Below are 22,507 nucleotides of genomic sequence, written 5' to 3'. Positions count from 1 at the left end.
GATTGCCTTTCAAAATGGAGCATCCACACATGAGCAGTGGCTGGCGCCTCTGATCCAGGGCCAGGAAACACCGTGGATGGGGTTGCATGGTGGACAAGCCCCTCTGGGCCCGCAGCTAGCCGCTCCCTTAAAGGTCCCCTCCCCAACACCTTCACCCTGCACAGGCTGAGGCCTGCAGAGCTGCCATGAGCCCTGCAGGCCGAGTGCAGGCACCAGACGAATGACCAAGGCCAGATGGACCAACAGCAGTAGCTGTATCCCTTTCTGGCCCTTGCCAATGGCATGCTCACCCTGCTGTCCATGGCACTGGCAGCCACCCTTCACCTTCTACTAGGGACCTCCCACATCAATGGCTGTGGAACCTCTGGACCTGGGACCTCGCCGATGCTCCTGCCAGGTGTCCCGCTGACTCTGGAGCCACCCCAGTAGCTCCAACAGGTGGGAGCATCTGGTGATGGGGGAGTGGGATGACACCAGGTGGCTCCAGAATTTTAGGAAGAGGAGACAGACCTTCCTGGAGCTCTGCCAGTGGCTCGCTCTTGCCTGGAGACATAAGGACACACAGATGCAGCCAACCCTCCCTGTCGAAAAGAGCGTTACCATAGCTGTGTGGCAGCTGGCCACCCCAGATAGTTAGCACTCCATTGGCCACCAGTTTAGGGTGGGCAAGGCGACCATCAGGGCTGTCCTCATGGAGGTAGTCCATGCCTGGGTCACACGGCCACTGGGGGAGAGGGCTCCTGGGAAAGGGCGATCCTCGGGGACCAGGGGCCAGAAGGGTTTGGGGAGATGGCGGGCCACAGCTTTCAAAGACGCAGCTTTCAAAATTGGTCTTCCTAACTTGTAGTAGGAAGAGCTCCCCCCTTTCAAAAGGGCCTTTCAAAAGAAAATGTATGTAGATGCTCCGTGACCCACTCTTTCAAAAGAGCAGGTCCTCCATGGTGCCAGCCAGCCAGGATGTGGATACTTGCTGGCCCACAGCTATGGGGCTCTGTGGTCCATGCATCTAGCAGCCCTTAAAGCTGCACGGACCCAGAAACCCCATAGCAGGAAGCTGACAGTATGCTGAGAACAGCCATCACATGCACTGCACCAGCATGCCCCAGGGAGAACCCCCTAATGAGACAGCCAGGTATGGCCAGCAGCCAGCCCCTGGAGGAGCTCCAGGGGTTGCAGTGGACCCCCATCTGAGCATTCCTAGGGCTCGCAGGGGACCAGCCAGGCTCCAAAAAATCAAGCCCCCTCCTGGACAGAGCCAGAGCTTAGGAACCTCCAGGGCCTCTGGCAGGAGAAGGAGGTCCTCAAAAAGATGGGGACCAACGTGGCTGTGTTCACCTGGCTGGGGGCATAGGGGGTGGGAGGTGGGAGTGGCATGGGAGCAGGGAGCCAGGCAAGCCCTGTCACACCCTCATGAGTGCACATGCCCTCCATCCCATGCCGGTGGTTTGAGCCATCAATGCCATGCTCCTGAAGAGTGTCATCCATGTGAAGGGCCTGGATGTGGCCATCCGCAGCTTTGCAGCATCCTGGATGGGACCCGTATTCCGATCTGCACCCTGGAACACAGTGGGGGCCAGTATATAAACAGAAAGGGATACCACTCCGTGTGCTCCAGGCCCTGGTGGAGAGCAGGGGTTGGTTCCAGGATGTCTAGTAGGCTGGGCAGGCCACACACACAATGCACAGGTGTTTAGAAACTCCAGCCTGTGCTGCCACATGGAGGCAGGGACCTTCATCCCCTAGAGGGAGTGCATGCTCGGGGATGCCATCATGCCCCTGTTCATGGTAGCAGATGCCACCTATCCCCTCCAGCCCTGGCTCATGTGGCCCTACACAGGCCATCCCAACCCCAGCCAGGAGCTCTTCAACTCTTGGCTCAACAATGCCCAAAACATGGTCGAGTGAGCTTTCAGGCATTTGAAGGGCCAGTGATGGTGTCTCCTGGAATGCCTGGAGGTGGGACTGCATAATGTCCCCCAAGTGGTGGGCACCTGCTTCACCTTGCACAATATTGTCAAGAGAAAGGGCAAGGTGTCTCCCTTAGCTCTTAGGCCCACCAGCACGGGGTCTGCATCTGGGAGACCCTCTGTGAGCACTTTGCTCAGGGGGCCCGCTAACCACCTACCTGGTTGCCCAAAGCAAGCCACCCCGCACACTCCCCTCTTCCCGTCACCCCTTGAGCACACGGCACATGGTTATTAACACTAAATAAACTATATTATGTTAACCAACAATGTGTCAATATAAACAACTGGGAATATAATTATATGCAGTGGGGAAGACGGGTGAACTATTTACACTGGGGTGGGGCACATGGGAGCACCTTGCCTGGAGGGGCCCGACTGTAAGGCAGGGGTGGGGGGCCTTGAGCCCCATCAGCCACAGGATCCCCTCCTGTCCCTGGTGGGGCTGGAATGGGGCAGTGGTGATAGGGAGATAGGATTGTCGAGGGGCTTTGGCAGGGGGCTTGGCCACAGCAGGTGGCTTGGCAGGGGGCTTGGCAGGAGGGGCAGCTGGAGGGGCAGCTGAAGGGGACAGCGGGGCCCGGAGCTCCTGAAAATGCCCGCCACATCCTGGAGGGTCCCCATTAGTTTTCCCCCCAGACCACCCGCTACCAGTTTGACTCCGCCTGGTCCAGGCGGAAGCGCCATTCTGCAACCTCCACCTCGTGATGGATGGAGGCAGAATGGAGGATGTCCTCTGCGCTTCGCCACTGGGCCCTCCTGGTGCGGGTCTGCCCTGGTGCCATTGCAGGGGGGGAGGGGGGGCTGCCCAGTCGCTGTCTCCCACCTCCATTGGGCTGTCTGGGACCATGGATAGGGCAAAGATCTCTTGCCCTCTGACAGCTCAGAAGTGTGAATGGAAAGGAAGATAGGGACAGCTTTTGAGTCCTAAACCCATACCTCTGGCCTATGACCCCTGCTCCCCCGGAGGGGAGCAGCCCCCTGTTCTCCATCTGATGGCAGGGTGGCCCAGGGGGTCACAGAGGCTGACGTGGTCCATGCCTCGATGGGGGTGGCCCCCTTGTGAGGTCAGGCCCCACCCACCCTACACTCTGTGTGAGCAGCCTGCAGTGCTGTCCATGGGAGAAGGTGCTGAGTGTCACTGGTGGCTGTTATGGCATCCTGAGGGCCACGGCCATCTGGACTGCATCCAGCCCAGGTCTGCTGGGCATGTGGGTGGCCCTCTGGCAGCTGTGATGCCCACACGCAGTCACCCAGGGTGTGTGCCCCGTCAGGTACTTACCAGAGGGTCCACCACCAAGGTCTGGGGATGCCCAGATGGCTGAGGTGCAGCTGGAGGACCAGGAGTGGAGGCTGACCACCAGCTCCCCCTTGTTGCTGAACCACTTGGTGGCTGGATCCATGCCTGGTATGGTGGGGCTGGCTGGGGATCCCAGCTCCTCCTGGTCTGTGGGGTGGGGCTCATTGGCAGTGCTGTCTAGGATAGAGGTGGGGAAGAGCTGTCCTGGGCCCCAGGAGGCTCTGTTGTGCCCTGTAGAAGGGGCAGGAGTGTGGCCAGGGTGTCCCTGGGAGACCAGTCCATCTGCCAGCTGGGTGAACACAGCCATGTTGTGGCCCTTGGTTCCCATCTCTTTGAGGACCTCCTCCTCCTGCCAGAAGCCCAGGAGGTCCCTAAACTGTGGCTCTGTCCAGGAGGGGGCTTGCTTTTTTGGAGCCTGGCTGTTCCCCTGTGAGTCCTGGGGCTCCTCCAGGGGCTGGCTGCTGGCCATACCTGGCTGTCTCATTAAGGAGTTCCCTCTGGGGCGTGCTGGTGAAGTGTGTGTGATGGCTGTTCTCAGCACACTGTCAGCTTCCTGCCATGGGGTTTCTGGGTCTGTGCAGCTTAAGGGCTGCTAGATGCATGGACCGTAGAGCCCCGCAGCCGTGGGCCAGCAAGTATCCACATCCTGGCTGGCTGGCACCATGGAGGATCCGCTCTTTTGAAAGAGTGGGTCATGGAGCATCTACACATGTTTTCTTTCAAAAGGCCTTTTTGAAAGGGGGAGATCTTCCTATTACAAGTTAGGAAGAGCGATTTTGAAAGCTGTGGCGCATTCCTTCGATTTCCTTTCAAAAGCGTGTGCTTTACGTGTAGATGCTCTGTGCTTTCTTCTGCAAGAGGGCTGAAAATTTTGAATGTATTAGCTAGTGTAGATGCGGCTTCTGTGTGCATTATGTTCTACTATTGTATAGGTGTATGGTTGGATTACTATACTTGTAACTAATTTTAGTGACTACTCATAGATTTATGAGGTGTAATTTTCAATCTTGAGAACAAACTCACAATGCTGCTGTATTTTTAACAGCTGAAATGACCAGATTCTTACCTGCTGATCACATGGTATTTAAAGTACATGGTCACTAATTGCAGTGTTATTCAATGATTCCATGGTTGCTCGTGGCTTCTAGAAAAGGACAATGTGGGCCATCCAAACCAATTTATTTCCTTTTACTCTTCTTAGCAAGCACCTGTACGTTAAGGTCACATCTACACACGCAGCCTCTGTCGACAGAGGAACCTCAGCAATACCTCTGTTGACGGATAGCATCCACACACAGAAGCAGATTGAAAGAACAAGCCTCTCTTTTGCCAGAGAGCAGCCAGACGGCCCTGCCCTCTCTTGGTAGAATGGCTGACCAGACGCCCTACAAACAGAGCTACCCAAGGAACCAGAAGCCCTCCCTGTTAAGTGTCTGCACGGACATTCTGTTGACAAAACACTGTGAACAGAGGTGTTATACATGATTGAAGAAAGGTATAATGCTCCTGGCTGAACAGCTGAGTTTTGTTGACAGCTCTCAACAGAGCACTTTAACCATGTAGGCTTTCGGCAAGTTTAGTCGAAAAAACCCCAGTTGTGTTGACAGAAGCTGCCGATGTAGATGCAGCCTAAGCGTGATCCCCTTTCTAAAGAACTGCATGCAGCACTCACTTGATCAATCTTCCTGTAGGAAGACCCTCTAGGGGCTAACAAGGAAGTAATCCCCCTAAGGTATCCGACAGAGATTGCTCCAAATTAGTTGAATTGGATGGAGGCTTCATGAAAAGAGGGTTATACAAGATAAATGCTCCAGGGTCTGAGGACTCAGGGTTACAAACAGCACCCATTAACTCACTTATACATCCATGCCTTTTTGAACTCATTGGTCCCTTTTTGGTTTACGTTATATTCTCATTTGGAAATTTATACTAACCTATATTTCCTTTCTTCCTCTCTGAAATAGTAATAACTATTGACAGTTATTTCAGATTCCTCTTATCACTTCTCTTATTGTGCTGTTTCAACAACTGCTGAACTCAAAAGCTAAATCCAAAAAACTTTAAGATTTTACCTTGCTTGTGTGTGGGCTATAGATCAGTACTTGGATTTGGCCCAAGTAATAACAAGTAGAACATATTCTTCCCCAGGTGTGGTCCTGTAGCTCAGCTCACAGCAGTTACATTATTAAGAGTAACTTTTGTCTCAGGTGAACACATTCTGTTCTGCATATTTCCATCCCTTTTAGTACACACTGTCCACTGCTATCTTATTGATTAGCTGGCTTACTGCAGCTGGAGCATACTGTTCATTCCTTGTGCTTTCTGTCCAAGTTTTCCAGCTATATTTGAGTTTCCTTTTTGGAAAATGTTGAAAGATTTAAAGCCTATTATGATGAAACTCGTGATAAGTTTTGATAAATGTTGATAAGTCTCATTAGGACTTTATCTTTCACACAACTTTGCATTTAAATACCAGCAGTTCCACCTTAGACTATGTTAATTTAAATCACACCGACACATGATATCTGTTGTTATTCCTAATTTTTCCAAGTAACATTGAGGCAGGTTGGAGTGTATGTAGCCTTTGCTAGATTTTCATGTCAGTCAAAAGGACTGCTAGTAGGCCATTTAAAAATAAAGTTTATTACTGACATGCATTATAAGACAATTGAAGGATCAGATTCAGTGTTCTTTAGTGATCTAGTGAAAAGTTTGATTCTCTCAGAAGAAAGTGATGCTTTCTGAGCTTTATGGACGCTGTTCTGTAGTAGTATTGTAGTAGCAGTATATTTGATTATACTGATCAACCCAAATCATCTATCAGAGAGGTAGCTGTGTTAGTCTGTAGCTTTGAGACCAACAAGAAGTCTTGTGGCACCTTATAGACTAACAGATATTTTGGAGCATAAGCTTCCGTGGGCAAAGACTGGCTTCATCAGATGCATGAGTGGGGGAGTGGTTTCAGAGGGGTATTTAAAGAGTGGAGTCCCAGCAAGAGTGAGGGCCAGAGCTGACAAGGTCTAATCAGCATGGTGGAAATGGCCCAGTATCAACAGTACTTATGAAAAGAGGAAAAAACAAGTCAGATCGGACATGGGGATGTGAGCCTTTGTCAGAGTCTAATGGGGAGATATTAGCACCCAGAGCAGAGAAACTGCCTTTGTAAACTGTGAGCCACTCCCAGTCTCTGTTTAATCCATGTTTTTTCCCTCTTTTGATAAGTACTGTTGATACAGGGCCATTTCCACCTTGCTGAATAGACCTTGTCAGCTCTGGTCCTCCCTCTTACTGGGACCCCACTCTTTAAATACCCCTCTGAAACCATCCCGCCACTCATGCATCTGATGAAGCAGGTCTTTGCCCATGAAAGCTTATGCTCCAAAATATCTGTTAGTCTATAAGGTGCCACATGACTTCTTTCTGTTAATTTTCAGAATTTCTTGTGGGATGGACATTTCAATTTTTGCTCAGTTATTTTTGATATTTCAAAATGTCAAATTTCAGTGCAACCTCCCCATCAACTTTTCAGTTCAGTCCTAAAATGGTTTTTTTATATATTTCAAAATTGATAGCTTCTGAAAATGTCATTCTGCAAACATTTTTGATGTTTCAATGTTTTATCACATGTTGGAGCAAAACCAAATACTAAGATGTCTGAATTTCCATGAAAATGGAAATTACCTTTTATGAACACTGCTAGTTCACAAATATAGACAAACTAAAATTTATTTTTAAATTCAAATAAATATTAACAGAACTATACTTTCCCTTTTTTCTTGAATCTGGGTATCAGCTTTCACACATATACACACATCTGCTAGAACTGGAAGGGACCTCGGAAGGTCTTTCAGATCTTTCTCAGTCCAAACAGATGGTAGATAAGAAAAAAATTAAGAGAATGATGAGCTCAATAATGAGAAACAGCAGGTTAATTTGACTTAAAACACTCATTAAGCTTAAAGAATTGAAATGTTTTCAGTTTAACTGCAAAGCTCTGAAACGCAATGATGGAAAAATGTAGCACGAGTGAACAAAAGATCACCCTTGAAACTGCTGTTATCCTTCTCTCCAAATACCTACCATTTTCCTAACTACCGTGCCCTGCCCATCTTCCTAATCAAATGAATATATACTGGTGTCATTTTCCAAACTTAATTTAGGAACCCAGTCTTGTACTCTGCTTGCCTCAGGATACAGCTGCTTTTAATGTTCTGTCAACAAAAGCTTGTTGTTTTATACTCAGTTTATCTCACTTTGCTAATGCACTCTATAAATAGAGCGATAGAGACTATTATTCCATCTAACATAACATTTGATGGCCCTTAATCTAATTTTTAAGTACTTGTCATGTTTCTCCTGTATATATTAGTTCATCTTCAGGAGTCCATTATGGCTGCTGAATACATAATGGCATATATCTGGCTATTCTTCTTCTGTGCTTGTGCATGTAAGCACTGTAGCAGTTTAGCAAGCTGCAATGGCTGCTCATATTTATTTAGATATTTTAAGAACAATCTTGTGCCTTGTAATTGTTATATCTCTCTATTTATTCAAAAAACCCTTGAACTTATAAAATGACCAAATGGAAAAAGCGTGCTCGAGGCGCTTTAAAAATTCAGTAACGAGACTGCCAAATGAGTAAAAGGTAGTGTAATACATGTTGAATCCACGAGAAAAAAATAATATTTAGCTATTCTATTTCTCTGAGTTACATTTGGAATGGAAGTGGAATGTAAAAATATGTAAGGCACGAAATAGACTTGCATCAAAATCTAATTCCTTGGCTGAGTGTGTCATTGTAAAGCATTGTCATCAGGTAAACCTTTTAATATATATTGTATTGTGAGAACCCTATCTTTTCTGGAGGAAAACTGTGGTTTGCTTATGGAATATGAAACTGGTACTAGAAATACCTGCAAGACGCCGTTCCCTTTCTATTCCTTATAATTAAAAATGCAACTTTAAAATTTCCAGTTTGGAAGAAACAGAGAGGTGGTGTCTCTGTGTCCCTGTAGAGGGAAACAAGAGGGACTTATTGCAGGGTCAGTCCAAGTTCTATTGTTCTCTACTGAGTGCAATCACATTTGTTCAGCTGTGTATCAAACTCAATGCTTCTAATAGCTGATAGGGCCATTTAGCTCAAGCGGTGGTGGCAGTGGGATACAAATTGTGTTCTTAAAGCAGGAGTGGTCTCCATTCGATAACTGTCTGCTTCAAAGCAGCACTAGTGTGCATCAGTGTGACACAGGGAATGTAGGGAGGTGCATCAGTGCATCAGCACTAGTGTGCATCAGTGATATGGGGCATAGTCCTAGGTGGTAACTGATTTGTTAGAGTTCTGTATCACAAAAAATGAATGATGAATGCAAAGCAGAAACAGTTTAGTGGAAATTCCCTTGCTTTCCAGAGCTTTATAAAAGGAATTAATAGAGAAGCAAATGTTCACCTGTTTCAAACACAACATGGTTTTTATATATGCTTCACAAAGGACTCACTCATGCTCTTGATTTTTTTCAGCTTAATGAACTTGGCTACATTTTGGGCTCAGTTTACATTTATGCAACGAAAAGAAGTCAGTGGAGTTACCTGGGAAAAATCTAGCTTAAAATAGCAACATCTGGATACCAACATCGGCTGTGCTACTTAAGTAACAGAGAGGCAGCCATGTTAGTCTATACCTGCAAAAACAATGAGAAGTCCTGTGGCATCCTGATGCATCTGAGGAAGTGTGTCTATATCCGCAAAAACTTATGCTCCAATATATCTGCTAGTTTAAAAGGTGCCACAAGACTTCTCATTCTTGGAACTGCTTAAGGAATTTCAAATCCATTCATTTACATTCTTTCCAGGAATGCTGAAGTTGTATATATCTGCATCTGTACCACTTATGTTGAGGTATGTATTTTATTTTATGGAGTGCAAAATTCTTCAAATGACACTTATTAATATATTTGGGCTAATGACTTATTTACCCAATATGTGTATCTCAGCCACAGCAAGCTCACAATAGGTAAATCAGCACTCTGCAAAATCCACCCTGTATTCATGTCATCACCTCAGCCACATATAATTTACAATTGAACAAATGATGCTGCAAACGAGAATATTTTAAATTAAATTCCTAAATAAACCTACAAAGCAGTGAGTGGAAATTTTGTGTTCCTGTCTGATGTGGCATGAATCAAATATGTAATGATCTGTATCAAACTAATGATTTGCTTATTTTTATTTGGCTCGTATCAGTGCACTGCTCATGAATAATGCAAGTGTGGGGAATGCATGTAAAGGATTCTATTATTTTAACACACCATTATGCATATAATTCTGTATAGCCTATGCAGAGGGATAAGTAATAGGCAATTCCATGAAAATTAGCCAGTTTGTCTTCAGTATGACAGTAAAAAGCCAATAGACTGTGATGTGAATGTTATTTTCCTACAGGTCTACAGTTTTGAGGGGTGAAGAGACCAGGAAATGTGTCTATCTTACTTTCCAATATATATCTTTCTACTGCATTAGAAATTTTCTGCTCTGTTACATCATTTCAGCTATACCAATGTCATCTGGGTGGTGGTATGGCTGGACTGGGCATCACCTGTCACTGCTATAGCTAATTTATATTAATTCTGAGTATTATTTTATTGATTTCTTAGATACTGGAATGGAGCCCCACTGCCATGGTATATGAACACCAACAGAACTAGGTCAATAGCTTTTGTTTTGGTTTGTTTGCTGGCAGCTCCAAAATGTAAAATTTCAATTCTGGTCGACCCCAAATCAAAGTATTTTGGAACTGTCTGTGAAGTCAATAAAAGTAGTTTAGATTTGAATGAAGCATTTTTATTTGACCCAGGACAGAATGTTTTGTTTTGATTTATTAGACATCTATAGCAATATTTTACATTTATTTAGAAGTATTAACAGGTTTACAAATCAGTTTTTTAAATCAAAGGAAAGGAAATTTGGAAGTGAAGGGAGAAAAGAGTCCAAGTGGGCATCCTCCCCATCTATCACATAGCACAGTGGTTAGGACCGTTGTCTGGTAAGTGGGAGCCCATATTCAAATTCTCATTCTGGCATAGGGACTTTAACTCACATCTCCAAGCCATGGTGTTGTTGGTTATTGTGCAGTCATGCTCTCTCATCCTGTAGTTTAATTTCTGGAAAATGGGAGACCTGGACTCAAGCCGGAACCTGAAAATGTTTAAAAATTTCTGAAAATTTTTTCCTTTTAAAAAACTGAAACAGTGTGCTAAATTGACATGAATTTACCAAATGTTCTGGTTCATCCAAATCTGTAGTTTTGTGAAAAAGTTTCAGCTGAAAATATTAGCCAAGTTCTAGTCACAGCCTCTTAATGGATTTAAATGCACAACTATTCATTGGTGATAGACAAATACAAGCCCTCTTTTTACAGATGAAGAACTGAGAGATTTGCCCATGTTCACATAGAAAGTCTGTGGAACAGCAGGAAACTGATCAAATGTCTCTATGTCCTAGATATACTCCCCAAATGCTGAACCACACTTCCTAGAAATTATTATTCTTCATGACATATTTTGAATGCAATACTGTATATGATCAGATAGCTTCGTTTGTTTCTATCAATGGCATCTACAACATCTGAGGAACAAAAGAAGTAGCTTTGGACTAGGTGAGAGAGAATTCTGAATTCTGCCAGTAAGACTGCTAAGGATTTGGAGAGAGAGACCTTTGTTTTGAATTTACTTAACGTAAGTTAGGCAGTCGGTTTTAAGTGAATACAAGTAATGAGTCATAAAAGTTATGGTTACCAGAAAACACATCTATCTCTTCTTTCTGTAGTTAATAAACTTGTTTTATCATATCTAAATTAGTGTGTTTGGACTCAAGTGTGTGGGAAGCTTCATTTGGGATAACAGGATTTGTGATTATCATTTTCTTTGATGAAATGAAATGATGGCCTTTATATGAGCTTATATTGGCCAGGAGAAAGCTGGGAGGTACAAGACATACATTTATGGGGGAAAGGCTAAGACAGGGAATTTGCTGGTATTGCACTGCAGAGCAATTCAAAAGTGGCTGGCTATAGCACTTAGGTACCATATCTCGGAGTAACTTATGTGCTAGATGCTGTGTGGGACCAAGAGTGTTTACTCTCACAGGGAAGCCGTGTAAAAGAAATGAGGATCATAGCTGTTCATCAGTCCAGATAGTATCCTGGATAATGTCACAATATGCCTGTATGGCTCACCGCTGAAATTGGCGTAATACCCTATGCATTAACTACTATAATCTGTTCTGCATTTTCTCTCCTGTGCAGACAGACAGTCTATGATCCATTCTCAGTTTTGGATTGACTGTACTTGTGTTCTAGCTAACTTTCATTTGTGGGGGAGTAACACGCATATCTAACTATGTCAAACTGATCAGTGCCCACAAATTAAAATGGGTATGACAGAGTTTAACTCTGCTGTTTTCCTCCAATATAAGTGTTAAAGGGGATTGAATTTTAAGTCTTCTGAATTTGTTTGGGTGGAGGAGGAATGAGGGGAATGGAGGGAGAGAAAACAAACTAATTTCTAGTCTCTGTAAAATGCCCAAATAATATATAAATTCTAAGGGCCAGATTCAGAGCCGAAGAGCAAATTATATCTCTCATCCATTTGCCTAAATTCTTGTAGAACTATTCTAAAGCTGCATTCATTTCCATATATGTAAGGGAATGTGACTTGGGGACACATACATGCCAATGAGTCAAACAGAGGTTTAAGTTAGGGAGCATGTATGAAGGTCTGCTATAATTTACACATTCTCGCAGGATTTAGCTGCTTTTCTTTCTACAGTCCCCTCTTCTGGAAACTCAGCCCTCCTGCCTTGGCCTAGCTGTCCTAAATTTGCCAGACCTGAAAAAAAGGCTTGAGTAAGCTGCAAAGCTTGTCTCCCTCACCAACTGAACTTGGTCCAATAAAAGACATTACTTCACCCACTTTTTCTGTGCTGCTTTGAATGTTTTTTTCTGTTGATTTTGGCTGCTGCTAATACCTCTACTGCTTAACATATCATAGTTCTAAATTGCATGTTGCTCTTTTGACAATATGTCTCTCGTGAAAAATGTCCCTTCTCTAGCTTCATGCTGAGAACACTAGGTCAGCACTGCCTTAGATGGAAGAGTGTCATTACTGAATCAGCAGCACTGCTTCTTGCAGAAGGAGTTGCTGGAGGGAAAAGTCTTGTGTAAGCAATGACCTAGACCCTACAACTCTGGTTGTAATCTAAGGTGTGTGGAAGCTTTGCCACTGACTTCAACACAACTAGCATTCACCCGTGGTTTTATGATGTATGAAGGTTAGAGTTTGGGTGGGCACTGCTGCAGGAAGTTAGGAGTCCTTTTCGCCTGCATTACAATCACCAGTTGGTAATGTCCCTTTGCATTGCCTAGCAGATCCATCTTCCATGTCTTAACTTCAGTACCCTGAAGTTGACATTCACTTTTATAGCAAGCCATGCAAGGAGAGCATTATTTTTCTTAATGTTATGTTAAAAAGTGCAAGCTTCCACTTTAACTTCATGCTGAGAGTGAAAGTTGTGAAAATTAAACTAATTACTGTAGCTGTATTTTTAATCACTCATATGTGGTTTATTAATAATCCGAGCTAAACCAAAAGGGACAAATGCCTCATGTAATCATTTTATTCTTTAAGAAATCCAATTTGCATTTAAATCCCCTATATAAAACAAATTATCCTAGTCATTAGGAATAATGATACCATTAAAGAACAACATTTAGAGAAATACAGTTTAAGTGGACACCAATAAACTTCCTTCCCTTAACTAAAAATGAATGTTTAATTGAGGCTCTTGTAAAAATCAAGTCCCTCACTAACATGATACATTTCAAAATCAGCCCAGTGCACCATAATAATATAACTTATTCCTCTTGTATATTGTGTGGAATTATATTCAAATTGCTGGAGAAGAATCTACATGAAATGTTATTCTGCTGTAATTGGGGACCAGCTTCAGTGGCTCACGCTCTGATCCAAGCTATGCCTGGGGGTCTTTGCAAGCAAGTCAGTTGAAGCCAATGAACATGATGCTGTTCTTATTATTTTCTCCTGAATTACATTGAGAGGCATTTGAGCCCAGCAGACCGTACTCTGGTCTAGTGAAAATCATCCTATGACCTAACTAAGGAGCCTAACCCTCCTCTTCTTTCTGAGACCAAACTCCCATTCACGTACATAGTCCTTTGCTTGCCCACAGAGTGCAGGTTGGAGGCCATGAACAATCAAATGGAGAGTGACCATCTGTTCTGTATTTGGTGGGATGGGTCCTGTATCTGTAATGCCAAAAAGGTGTCCCTATTTATTTTTTAAAAGGGACTAATTGTCCTATAGTTGGGCCCTCCCCCTGCTGACCTTTTCCACCAGCAGCTGCACAGGCATAGTTGCTGGCAGGAGAGCATTTCGCTGAGCCTCAGGGAAACGGGTGGCTGCTGCATCCCTCCTGCTTCCCCAGGGCTCAGGGAGCACCATAGACTGCTGCTTCCCCAGGACTCCTGGGGAATCACCAGTGGCTGCCACTTCTTTCCTGGCTCCCCGGGTTGGTGGAGTCAGGAAGAGAGCCCCTCCTCCGGTCCCCATGTCTCCCTGTCCCATCCTAATCAAATGTCATTGTCTTTAAACTGAGATATCAGGTTAAAAACAAAAGCAATAACATAGACTAGAAATTTCAAAAGGGTGGCAATGTGTGAGTTACACTGGTAAGCTTGTTTTCAAAGCAAACCTGCCAAACAGTGGGGTGAAACCACTCTCTCCCATTTAAGCAATAGCAGAGGGGAGCAGATCTCTCTGAACTTTTACATGTTACAAGAACACACATCTCCAAGCAACTTCAAGAGCCTGGTCACTGATCCTGCAAGACACTCCAGTTGGCTGGCTTCAGCCAAGTGCTTCTGTGTTGAGGGACAAGCCAGGGTCTAAATCATCAGAAGCCTCTATGGACTGGGGCCTAACTAGCTCTGGATCACAGAAAGAACAGATCCCGTGGCATCAGCTTTGATCAGTAATAACCATGTTGGGGGAAGGTGGGCCCCAGCGATGCCTTTCCAGGCAAGCCCACTTCTTCCAGAAATCAGAATGAGCCCATATTTTACCTCATTTGGAGCAAAATACTAGACTCATCTTGTTGATAAGTCTTCTGCCAACAGCAACATAACGCACTATTAAAATAAAAATAAAAACAGGCAGCTCGGGAAGTTCCATTTAATATTTAAAACGTTCGCCGAGCTTAACAACTTTAGTTGCAGACGTTTCGTTACATCTCAAAGATCGCTCACTAGGCACTCATGATGTTACTTTGTTTAGTAACAAAACGTCTGCAACTAAAGTTGTTAAGCTCGGTGACCATTTTAAATATTAAACATAACCCACTCAGTGGCTGCGTCTACACGTGCACGCTACTTCGAAGTAGCGGCACCAACTTCGACGTTAGGCGGCGAGACGTCGAAGTCGCTAACCCCATGAGGGGATGGGAATAGCGCCCTACTTCGACGTTCAACATCGAAGTAGGGACGTGTAGACGATCCGCGTCCCGCAACATCGAAATAGCGGGGTCCTCCATGGCGGCCATCAGCTGGGGGGTTGAGAGATACTCTCTCTCCAGCCCTTGCGGGGCTCTGTGGTCACCGTGGGCAGCAGCCCTTAGCCCAGGGCTTCTGGCTGCTGCTGCTGCAGCTGGGGGTCCGTGCTGCATATACAGGGTCTGCAACTAGTTGTTGGCTCTGTGTATCTTGCACTGTTTAATGAAAGTGTGTCTGGGAGGGGCCCTTTAAGGGAGCGACTTGCTGTTGAGTCCGCCCCGTGACCCTGTCTGCAGCTGTGCCTGGCTCCCTTATTTCGATGTGTGCTACTTTGGCGTGTAGACGTTCTCTCGCTGTGCCTATTTCGATGTTGGGCTGAGCAACGTCGAAGTTGAACATCGACGTTGCCAGCCCTGGAGGACGTGTAGACGTTATTCATCGAAATAGTCTATTCGCAACATCGATGTCGCAACATCGAAATAAGCTATTTCGAAGTTGGGTGCACGTGTAGACGTAGCCAGTGTGTGTCACCACTGTGCTCAGTTCCCAGACAATGTAACTCTGGGACTGCTCCTCCAAATGAACCTGCTTCTTTGTTTATTTTAAAGTCTAGTGTCATGCTTCTAGCTGTGGGGCTCCAGGGTTCAATTCCAGTTGATCACTAAGAGGGTATTTGTCATAGCATCACAAAGCAATACCCCAACCATGATTTCTTGCAGATCTTGCAAGCAAACCAAAATAATTTATTTCAATATATTATAAATATCATTAACTGAGTAAATAAAACCCTGCAATCGTTGCTAGAAATAATACCTTGAGATGTCAGCCCTTCTCATTGACTTGCTCTATGGAAGGAGTTAGGCCTGTAACAGAGCTTCTGGGTCATCCAGACCAGTCTCCTACTATTGCAGGCACCCCATTGTATAGCTGGAACCGTGCCATATAACTGACTTCAACCTTAAAGAGCTCTACTCTCCCAGTTGACCCGTACTATATTTTTGGTAGCTGAATAAAGTATGTTGAGGAGTTTTATTTGCTTGTGAGTAGTTATTTTGTTTGGGATGGTAAATTTTCAGAGCAATTTTGCAAAGATGTATACAATTTTGCAGACACTTGGTTAACATACTGATGGGCAAATTAGAAACGGAGGGACAAAGCAAGACCAACAGACATGTTGCCAGATTCTCCTCTAATTTATATTGGGCTGACTCTGGGATAAATCAATTCTATGCTCAGATAAAATCTTCTGAAGTGGACTTTGCACTACATCTTTGAAAAATATGTCATTCTTTTTAAATTACATTTTTCACTGGGATTACAAACAATATAGGGACTGGTTCTGATCTTTTCATACAGTCCAAGCTCCCATTCACTTCAGTGGATATTCTGCCTGAATAAAGACCCTCAATAGGCCCTGAGAGTGGTTACTACTACACTTGCTGTTGCGTATGTCTACCAGGGTGGCATCATTTGCCTATTAGCAGATGATGGTATGGCTCACTGGTTTAGCTGGCTCATTATCCTGACTGGTTATAAGAGAGTGGGGGAGAGAGACAGGTAGCCTGAGCTGGGACCCGAGGAAAGGAATGAAGAAACTGTAACTGCAGATACATGTTATTGTGGAATTTTTGATTTACTAGTGATTAGTATTTTGAGAATGACTCTGTTAAAAATAAATCAGACCCTCAGAGAGGTAACTTGCCTTACACTGAGGGTGTGTAGACACAACAGTCAGACACCTGGGTCGGCTGTCTTGGGCTGTTTGTTTGTAGGATAAGACAGTTGGGCTCCAGCTGCAGCCAAGAGTATAGGACCTTTAAGGGTACAAGGGTCCCAGAAACTCAGGCTCAAATGTCTACAGTGTAATTAAACAGCCTTGTGACCTGAGTCAGTCAGTATGGGCCAGCCACATGTGCATCTAATTGCAATGTAGACATATCTTGAGTATCTACTTGTGTTGAAGGAAGGGGAGGATCACCTGTATATTCACAGTAACACTTACACTTTCTCTAAATTCTCCTAACTGAAGATCTCTGAAGTGCACAGGAACAAGGAAATACCCTATGAGGTTGGCATTAATTGTGGAGCCCTGCAAAATGCATTTTGTTGGGTAAGAGCAATGGTGAAAATTCCAAACTATCTCTGCTCCTCTAGGGTAGTGGAACTGGTTATTGCACTGGTGGATAAGACTGACTCAGGAGAGCAGTGCGATCTGGCACCTCAGAATTCACTCTGGGGCCAGAATTCATGCCTCTACCCCTTAGGGGGCAAAGCAGTTGCTGTGGTTATTCTTTTTACCTAACATCTTATGGGAATATATTCTGCTTCTGGCTTCCATTCACTCAATATTGGCAATCCTAGGTGTCCAAAACCAGTCAATAGGGCCCCCAATGGTGAGACTTTCTTTAAATGCATGAGTTTTTGGGGTTTTTTTGTTTTCTTTTTGGAAATGGGGTTAATTTTATTTTACTTACTGGTTTCTAAGCATTTAAGTTACATTTGGACTTTCATATTTTCCTCTGCTATAAGGAGGTCTAGAAACTTACAGCTGCTTTTAAAGAGGGAAGATCATCTCTGTGTAGGTTCAAAAGCCTCTCTCTCTCTCATCCTAACAGAAGTTGGCCTCATAAAAATATTACCTCATTCACCTTGTCTCTCTAATATCCTGGGACCAATGTGGCTACAACAACTGCACTCAACGCTTGCTTTTTTTTCTTTAGTCAGACGTATTTTTATTTCCAGGACCTGGGTCCAGCTTTAAGAAGAACAATAAAGATCAGTAGATATGTGACACAGTCACAAGAGTAGGCAACACTGCATTCATTTCAATGTTTAAATAACTCTTTCTGATTCTGAGTCTGCATTTTGCAAACTATTCTTCTCTCTTTTCTATTTGTTTTTACAGTTAATTTTGACCACTTTCAAATATTGCGAGCTATTGGGAAAGGGAGTTTTGGAAAGGTAAGAATCAACTTTTTATTTTAAGGGGGTAAAAGTCTAACAAAAGTTCCTTTCATACTAAGATGATGTGTTCTTCGGTCTGGTTAGGCTAACAGAGGGAGTTGTGTGTTGTGCCATTCTGATCATGATCAAATTAAGTGCAGCTTGGTTGTACATTAAATTAAATTACTCTGACTACAGTACATTTGTTTAAGTTAATTGTGTAAATATGATTATAATTAAATACTTTCCATGGGGCTTAGCAAGAATAAGAAATCAGCCTCAAAAAACCAAATAAATCAAAGAAGTAGAACCAGCTCAGTTAGGCTGTCTAGAAAAGAAGGATCTTGTTCTGATCCTGATTTATCCATTTTACTGCAATTAAAATATTTCAGTTACAAAAATAGTATTACACTGATTCAAATACATGTAAAATTCTATGAAATGAAATGTAATTATTACAGAAGAAGTTTGTTCAATTCAAAGAGAATGTGCTAAAGTGGGGGAAACTAATGACGTGTTTACAAACGAGTATCTAATGAAGAAGCCTCCAATAAACAAGGTTTTACATTTTCATATGGGCAAATACAAGGCTGTACAGTCAGTCATGTTAAGAAAATGTTAGAAACAGACAATTGCTTGAAATAGCAATTATGAAACTTGCATATAACTGGGACAAGCAGATCAAATAATGAATTAGGCCTCGATTCAAGAGAGATTTAATTTAAGCACATGCCCACTGTGTTCTTTGGAGTTACTTACACCTTTATGGTTCAGTCCACATATGAAATTTTGCAGGATCGGGGATCCTATATGTGTAATAATGTGTTTCATTGAGCAGAAGCCCAAACCACTTTGTGAACTCAGTTTCAAACTTTTGTCTGTAAATCCTTATTTAGTCCAATGAATTCAAGAGAAGTTTTGCTTGAATTACAGCAAACCCTCGAGTTATGCAGGGGTTGTCTTTCTGCAGCCTCCGCGTAATCCGAATTTTTATTCAAGTCAAGGGGAAAAGGGAACCAGGCTGCAGCCTGGTTCCTGGCTCCCCTGGGCTTACAGGAGCTGGGCAACTGACAGCAAAGCAGGGCCGGTCAGTTTTCTGGCTCCCAGAGTGGCAGGGAGCTGGGAACCAGGGGGCAGCCTGGTTCCCCTCTCCCACTGCTTGCTGCTTGAAGGACCCAGGAAACTGACCAGCTGGTCAGTTTCCTGGGTCCAGCAAGTGGTGGGGAGCTGGGAACCAGGCTGCAGTCTGGCTCCTGGTTTCCCTCTGCTTGCAGAGAGGGGAAAGTGAGCAGGGCAGTAGCCCTGCTTAGTTTCCTGGCTCCAGCCAGTGGAGGGGAGCCAGGAGCCAGGCCCATGGTTCCTGGCTACCCTCCACTCTTGGACCTAGGAAACTAACCAGGGTTATTGCCCTGCTCAGTTTCCCAGCTCTGCAAGTGGAGGGGAGCTTGGAACCAGGCTGCCACCTGGTTCCCATCTCCCCGACTCTTGGGGAGCAGGAATCTGCTCCTGTCAGGTGCAGCAGCCTAATCTTGAGGGGTTGTGTATTGTTGTTCACATGGGTGTCCTGGTGTCATGGTGTTTCCCAGAGGTGGTTCCACTTTTTGTTTTTGTGTTGGATGGCTGTCATCCACTTTTTAAAAAATAGCTGTTTTGGGTTTTCTGAGTGACCTTTAGGGAGATTTCCTGATTTCTTTCTCATCCAGTGTGTAGGAACGTGTGATAATTTCTTGTGTGAGGTGTTCCCTTCTGAAGTACGCAAGGTGTAAGAAATACCTCCTCAGTTTTTCTGAGGTCCTTCTGCAGAGCTTTCCCACAGAATTGTATGTAATGGTCAAAGGGTTTTAGATGGAGTGCCCTTGGGGTGGGCAGTGTGTGTGTGTGTGTGAAGTATTTCTTCTGTCTGCTCAGGAAGTAGATGCTGCTGTTCAGTCCATGTTACTGTTCAGTCTGTCCTCCTTCAAGTTGTGAAATTTCCACTTTCAAGGGGACTATTTTGTTGTTGTTCCCCATTGGGTGGCTGTTCCATGACAACTGTAGCACTTTTTATGACACTCCTACTTTCATATTTTACTGCTACTGGGACACAGAATTATATCTTACAATTACAGTGGTTGCTACAGCAACCTTGAGTCTCTGCAGGATTCAGCTGCAGGTGGCAGTTGATATGACAGCCAGGCATAGACTTTGCACAGCTCGGCATACTTTTATATGAAGTACTCAAGGTGATTATCTGTATCAGATGTCCCCTGACTCTTTTTTCTGACTTTGTTGACAACCCAGAGTCAGTTTATCCTTAGTATTTTACTGCAACGGTGTTTGTTGCATGAGAATTCAAAGGCCACTCAGCAGATCGGAGGATGATCTACTGAGATATGAAAATATGAGAAGTGTCCACCAGACTTCCAAATGACCCTATACTGGGAGTCAGCAACCTTTCCGAATTAGAGTGCTGAAACTTGACCTTTTGTCCTCTGTGTATGGTCCAAGTGCTGGTGATACTTTTAAAAGTCACTAATTGTCCTAGTTACAACAGATTAATAAATAAATAAATTATGAAGGAGAGCTTTACTGTTTAGGTCCTGGTTGGTAGCCTTGGTTGGTCTTTTGATAACCTATAGGCTAGAATCTTGGTAGCATTAGCTTGTCGTTTGTTAATCTACAGGATTTGAGCAAGCTCCTGGCTGCATGGTGGAAGGGGAGAGGGACTGAGCTCCTGTCTTGAGTACCAATGAAAATTGGCTCATAGGCCACTCTTGGCACCAGTGCAGGGGGTTGCTGACCCCTGCCCTCTACCAACATGTATCATTCTCTTCAAGGAGAGCTATCTTTATCAAGATTGACAGGACAGATGCAGTCTTGTAAAAGAATTGCTGCTGTAGTTACCGGAGAAAGTAAAAAGTAAAAAAGTAAAATGTAAAGTAAAAAGTTAAAGTGAAAAATGGCTGTGCAGGATAAGAAAGGGGCTATAGATGTGGAAAGGGTGGAAAAAGGTTTATTTCCCTTGCTCAGATAGAGGCTCCTCTGACAGCTGAGGCTGCAGTTCAGCAAAGTATGTGCTTAAATACCCAATAACTTCAGTCCTGAGCCTAATTTAGGCAGCAATTCGATAAGATATGCAAACGTAGGTGAACCTGTATGACAAGGGAGCAGAACTAGTGGCTTTGTTTCTAACCTGCTCTGTGGCTTTGGGTACCTCACCTTCCCAGTTCTCTCATCTGCACAACAGGCTATTGACATTTACTCACCTTCCAGTGTCTTGAGGGGAACTTTTGAAGTTTAAGGCCCTGTATTATTAGTATTCTTTGTTAAACCCAAAGCTGGACAACTTAGAACGCCCTTAAGAATTGGCTTCCATGCAGTAATCAATATGTCTTTCCCAGGTTTCAGTGACCTATTGGAAGTCTAGCCAAGAAACAAGTTTTAAAAAATCATTCAAACTGCAAATTCCTCATAGAGATCCAGATAATTATTGTTTTATACCCTGTCAACTATTATGTATGCTTGCATCTGATCTAGCTAGATTTTCTTTTCTCACTTAATAGTGGTCTTCAAAATGTGTTCCTAATCAAAAAAATTATATATGTAGATAGTCAATAAATCAAATATGGACTAGGAATGAATGCTATAATTTCATTTAGCTTTACTGCAGATGTAACCATATAATTGTAAATTCACATTGGCAGGGTAATTTGTATTCACACGCAGAGTCTACTTTCTAGGGATATTATTTTACCAGACTTCTTCAAATTCGCTATTCAGACCATCAAGTGGATTGAATAGTCTGTAAGAGTGGCCCCATTTTGCCAATGAAGAGGGAAACATTTATGGAACCACTAGCTCATCAGCAGCTGAACCCAAAAAACAAACAAAACCCCCTTGAATGTCACAGAATACCACTCCTCAGCCAGCCAATCAGAGGGAGAAAAGCAACAAAATTAAAAACAAAGCTGAGCAGTGTGGCACTCTCTGGAAACTGGCATCCAGGGTCCTTGCCCCTAGAGCAGACCCTGAAAATCTGACCTCCTAACATTACTTTAAATTCTGCTATGAATATACTAACACTTCATTCTCCTTTGTGTCTCAGGTTTTGATTCAGAGCTTGGATCTGTTGCTTATTGGATGCTGGTGTTAAGCAGAAATAGGTTTACTAAAGTCACGGGAGTTACATGGGTTTAACACTGAAGTGGCACCAGAATCAGTCCCACGGTCATAGAGGCAGTTTTACTGAATTGGCAAAGTGTTTTGTATTAGAATGCAGTTTTTCTAACACCCCTCTATGGCCTGGGCAAGCTAGCTGAGATCATGGATATTAGTGATGCAGAGCATGAGGGGACAGATCAGGAGTGGAGAGAAGATTCAACTTCCCTATATATCTCTACTCTCTATTGTCTCAACAAGTTTGTCTCAGACATAGACTGGAGCCCTTTAGCTGGGACTAACCATGCACACCTGACCCTTGCTTCCAATTGTCTCCCCTTGAGTAGCTTCTTGGGAGCCCAGCGTAGAACACCTGGAACTGCGACTCTCCAGGCTGGTCAGGAGACCATAGATATTTTTTCTCCAGCGTGGAAAGTGACTGTTGCCAATCCCCATCATTGGAGGAGGAATTTTAGGGCCATTTAGCCAGGTTAGGTTACTGTAGAGCATGGAATTTTTCCTCGGGATAGCAGATTGAACCTGGCTAAAGGATAAATTCTGCCATTTTTGTAATACAATAAAACCTCTTCCAGACCTCAC

The 22,507-nt window shown here is 44.0% G+C and overlaps 1 protein-coding gene across 2 annotated transcripts in view; it reads left to right on the top strand.

Moving 5' to 3' along the window:
- The window catches only part of STK32B (serine/threonine kinase 32B), a 271,486-nt gene that overhangs the window by 16,832 nt on the left and 232,147 nt on the right, over positions 1-22,507 (top strand). For both annotated transcript variants that reach the window (XM_074991720.1, XM_074991721.1), the window contains exon 2: positions 17,733-17,788. In XM_074991720.1, the coding sequence (XP_074847821.1) occupies positions 17,733-17,788 (56 nt within the window). The remainder of the gene's footprint in view (positions 1-17,732; positions 17,789-22,507) is intronic.

Source organism: Carettochelys insculpta, chromosome 4, assembly GCF_033958435.1.
Source record: "Carettochelys insculpta isolate YL-2023 chromosome 4, ASM3395843v1, whole genome shotgun sequence".
Classification (NCBI taxonomy): Eukaryota; Metazoa; Chordata; order Testudines; family Carettochelyidae; genus Carettochelys; species Carettochelys insculpta.
This window is presented reverse-complemented; position numbering and strand designations above follow the sequence as displayed.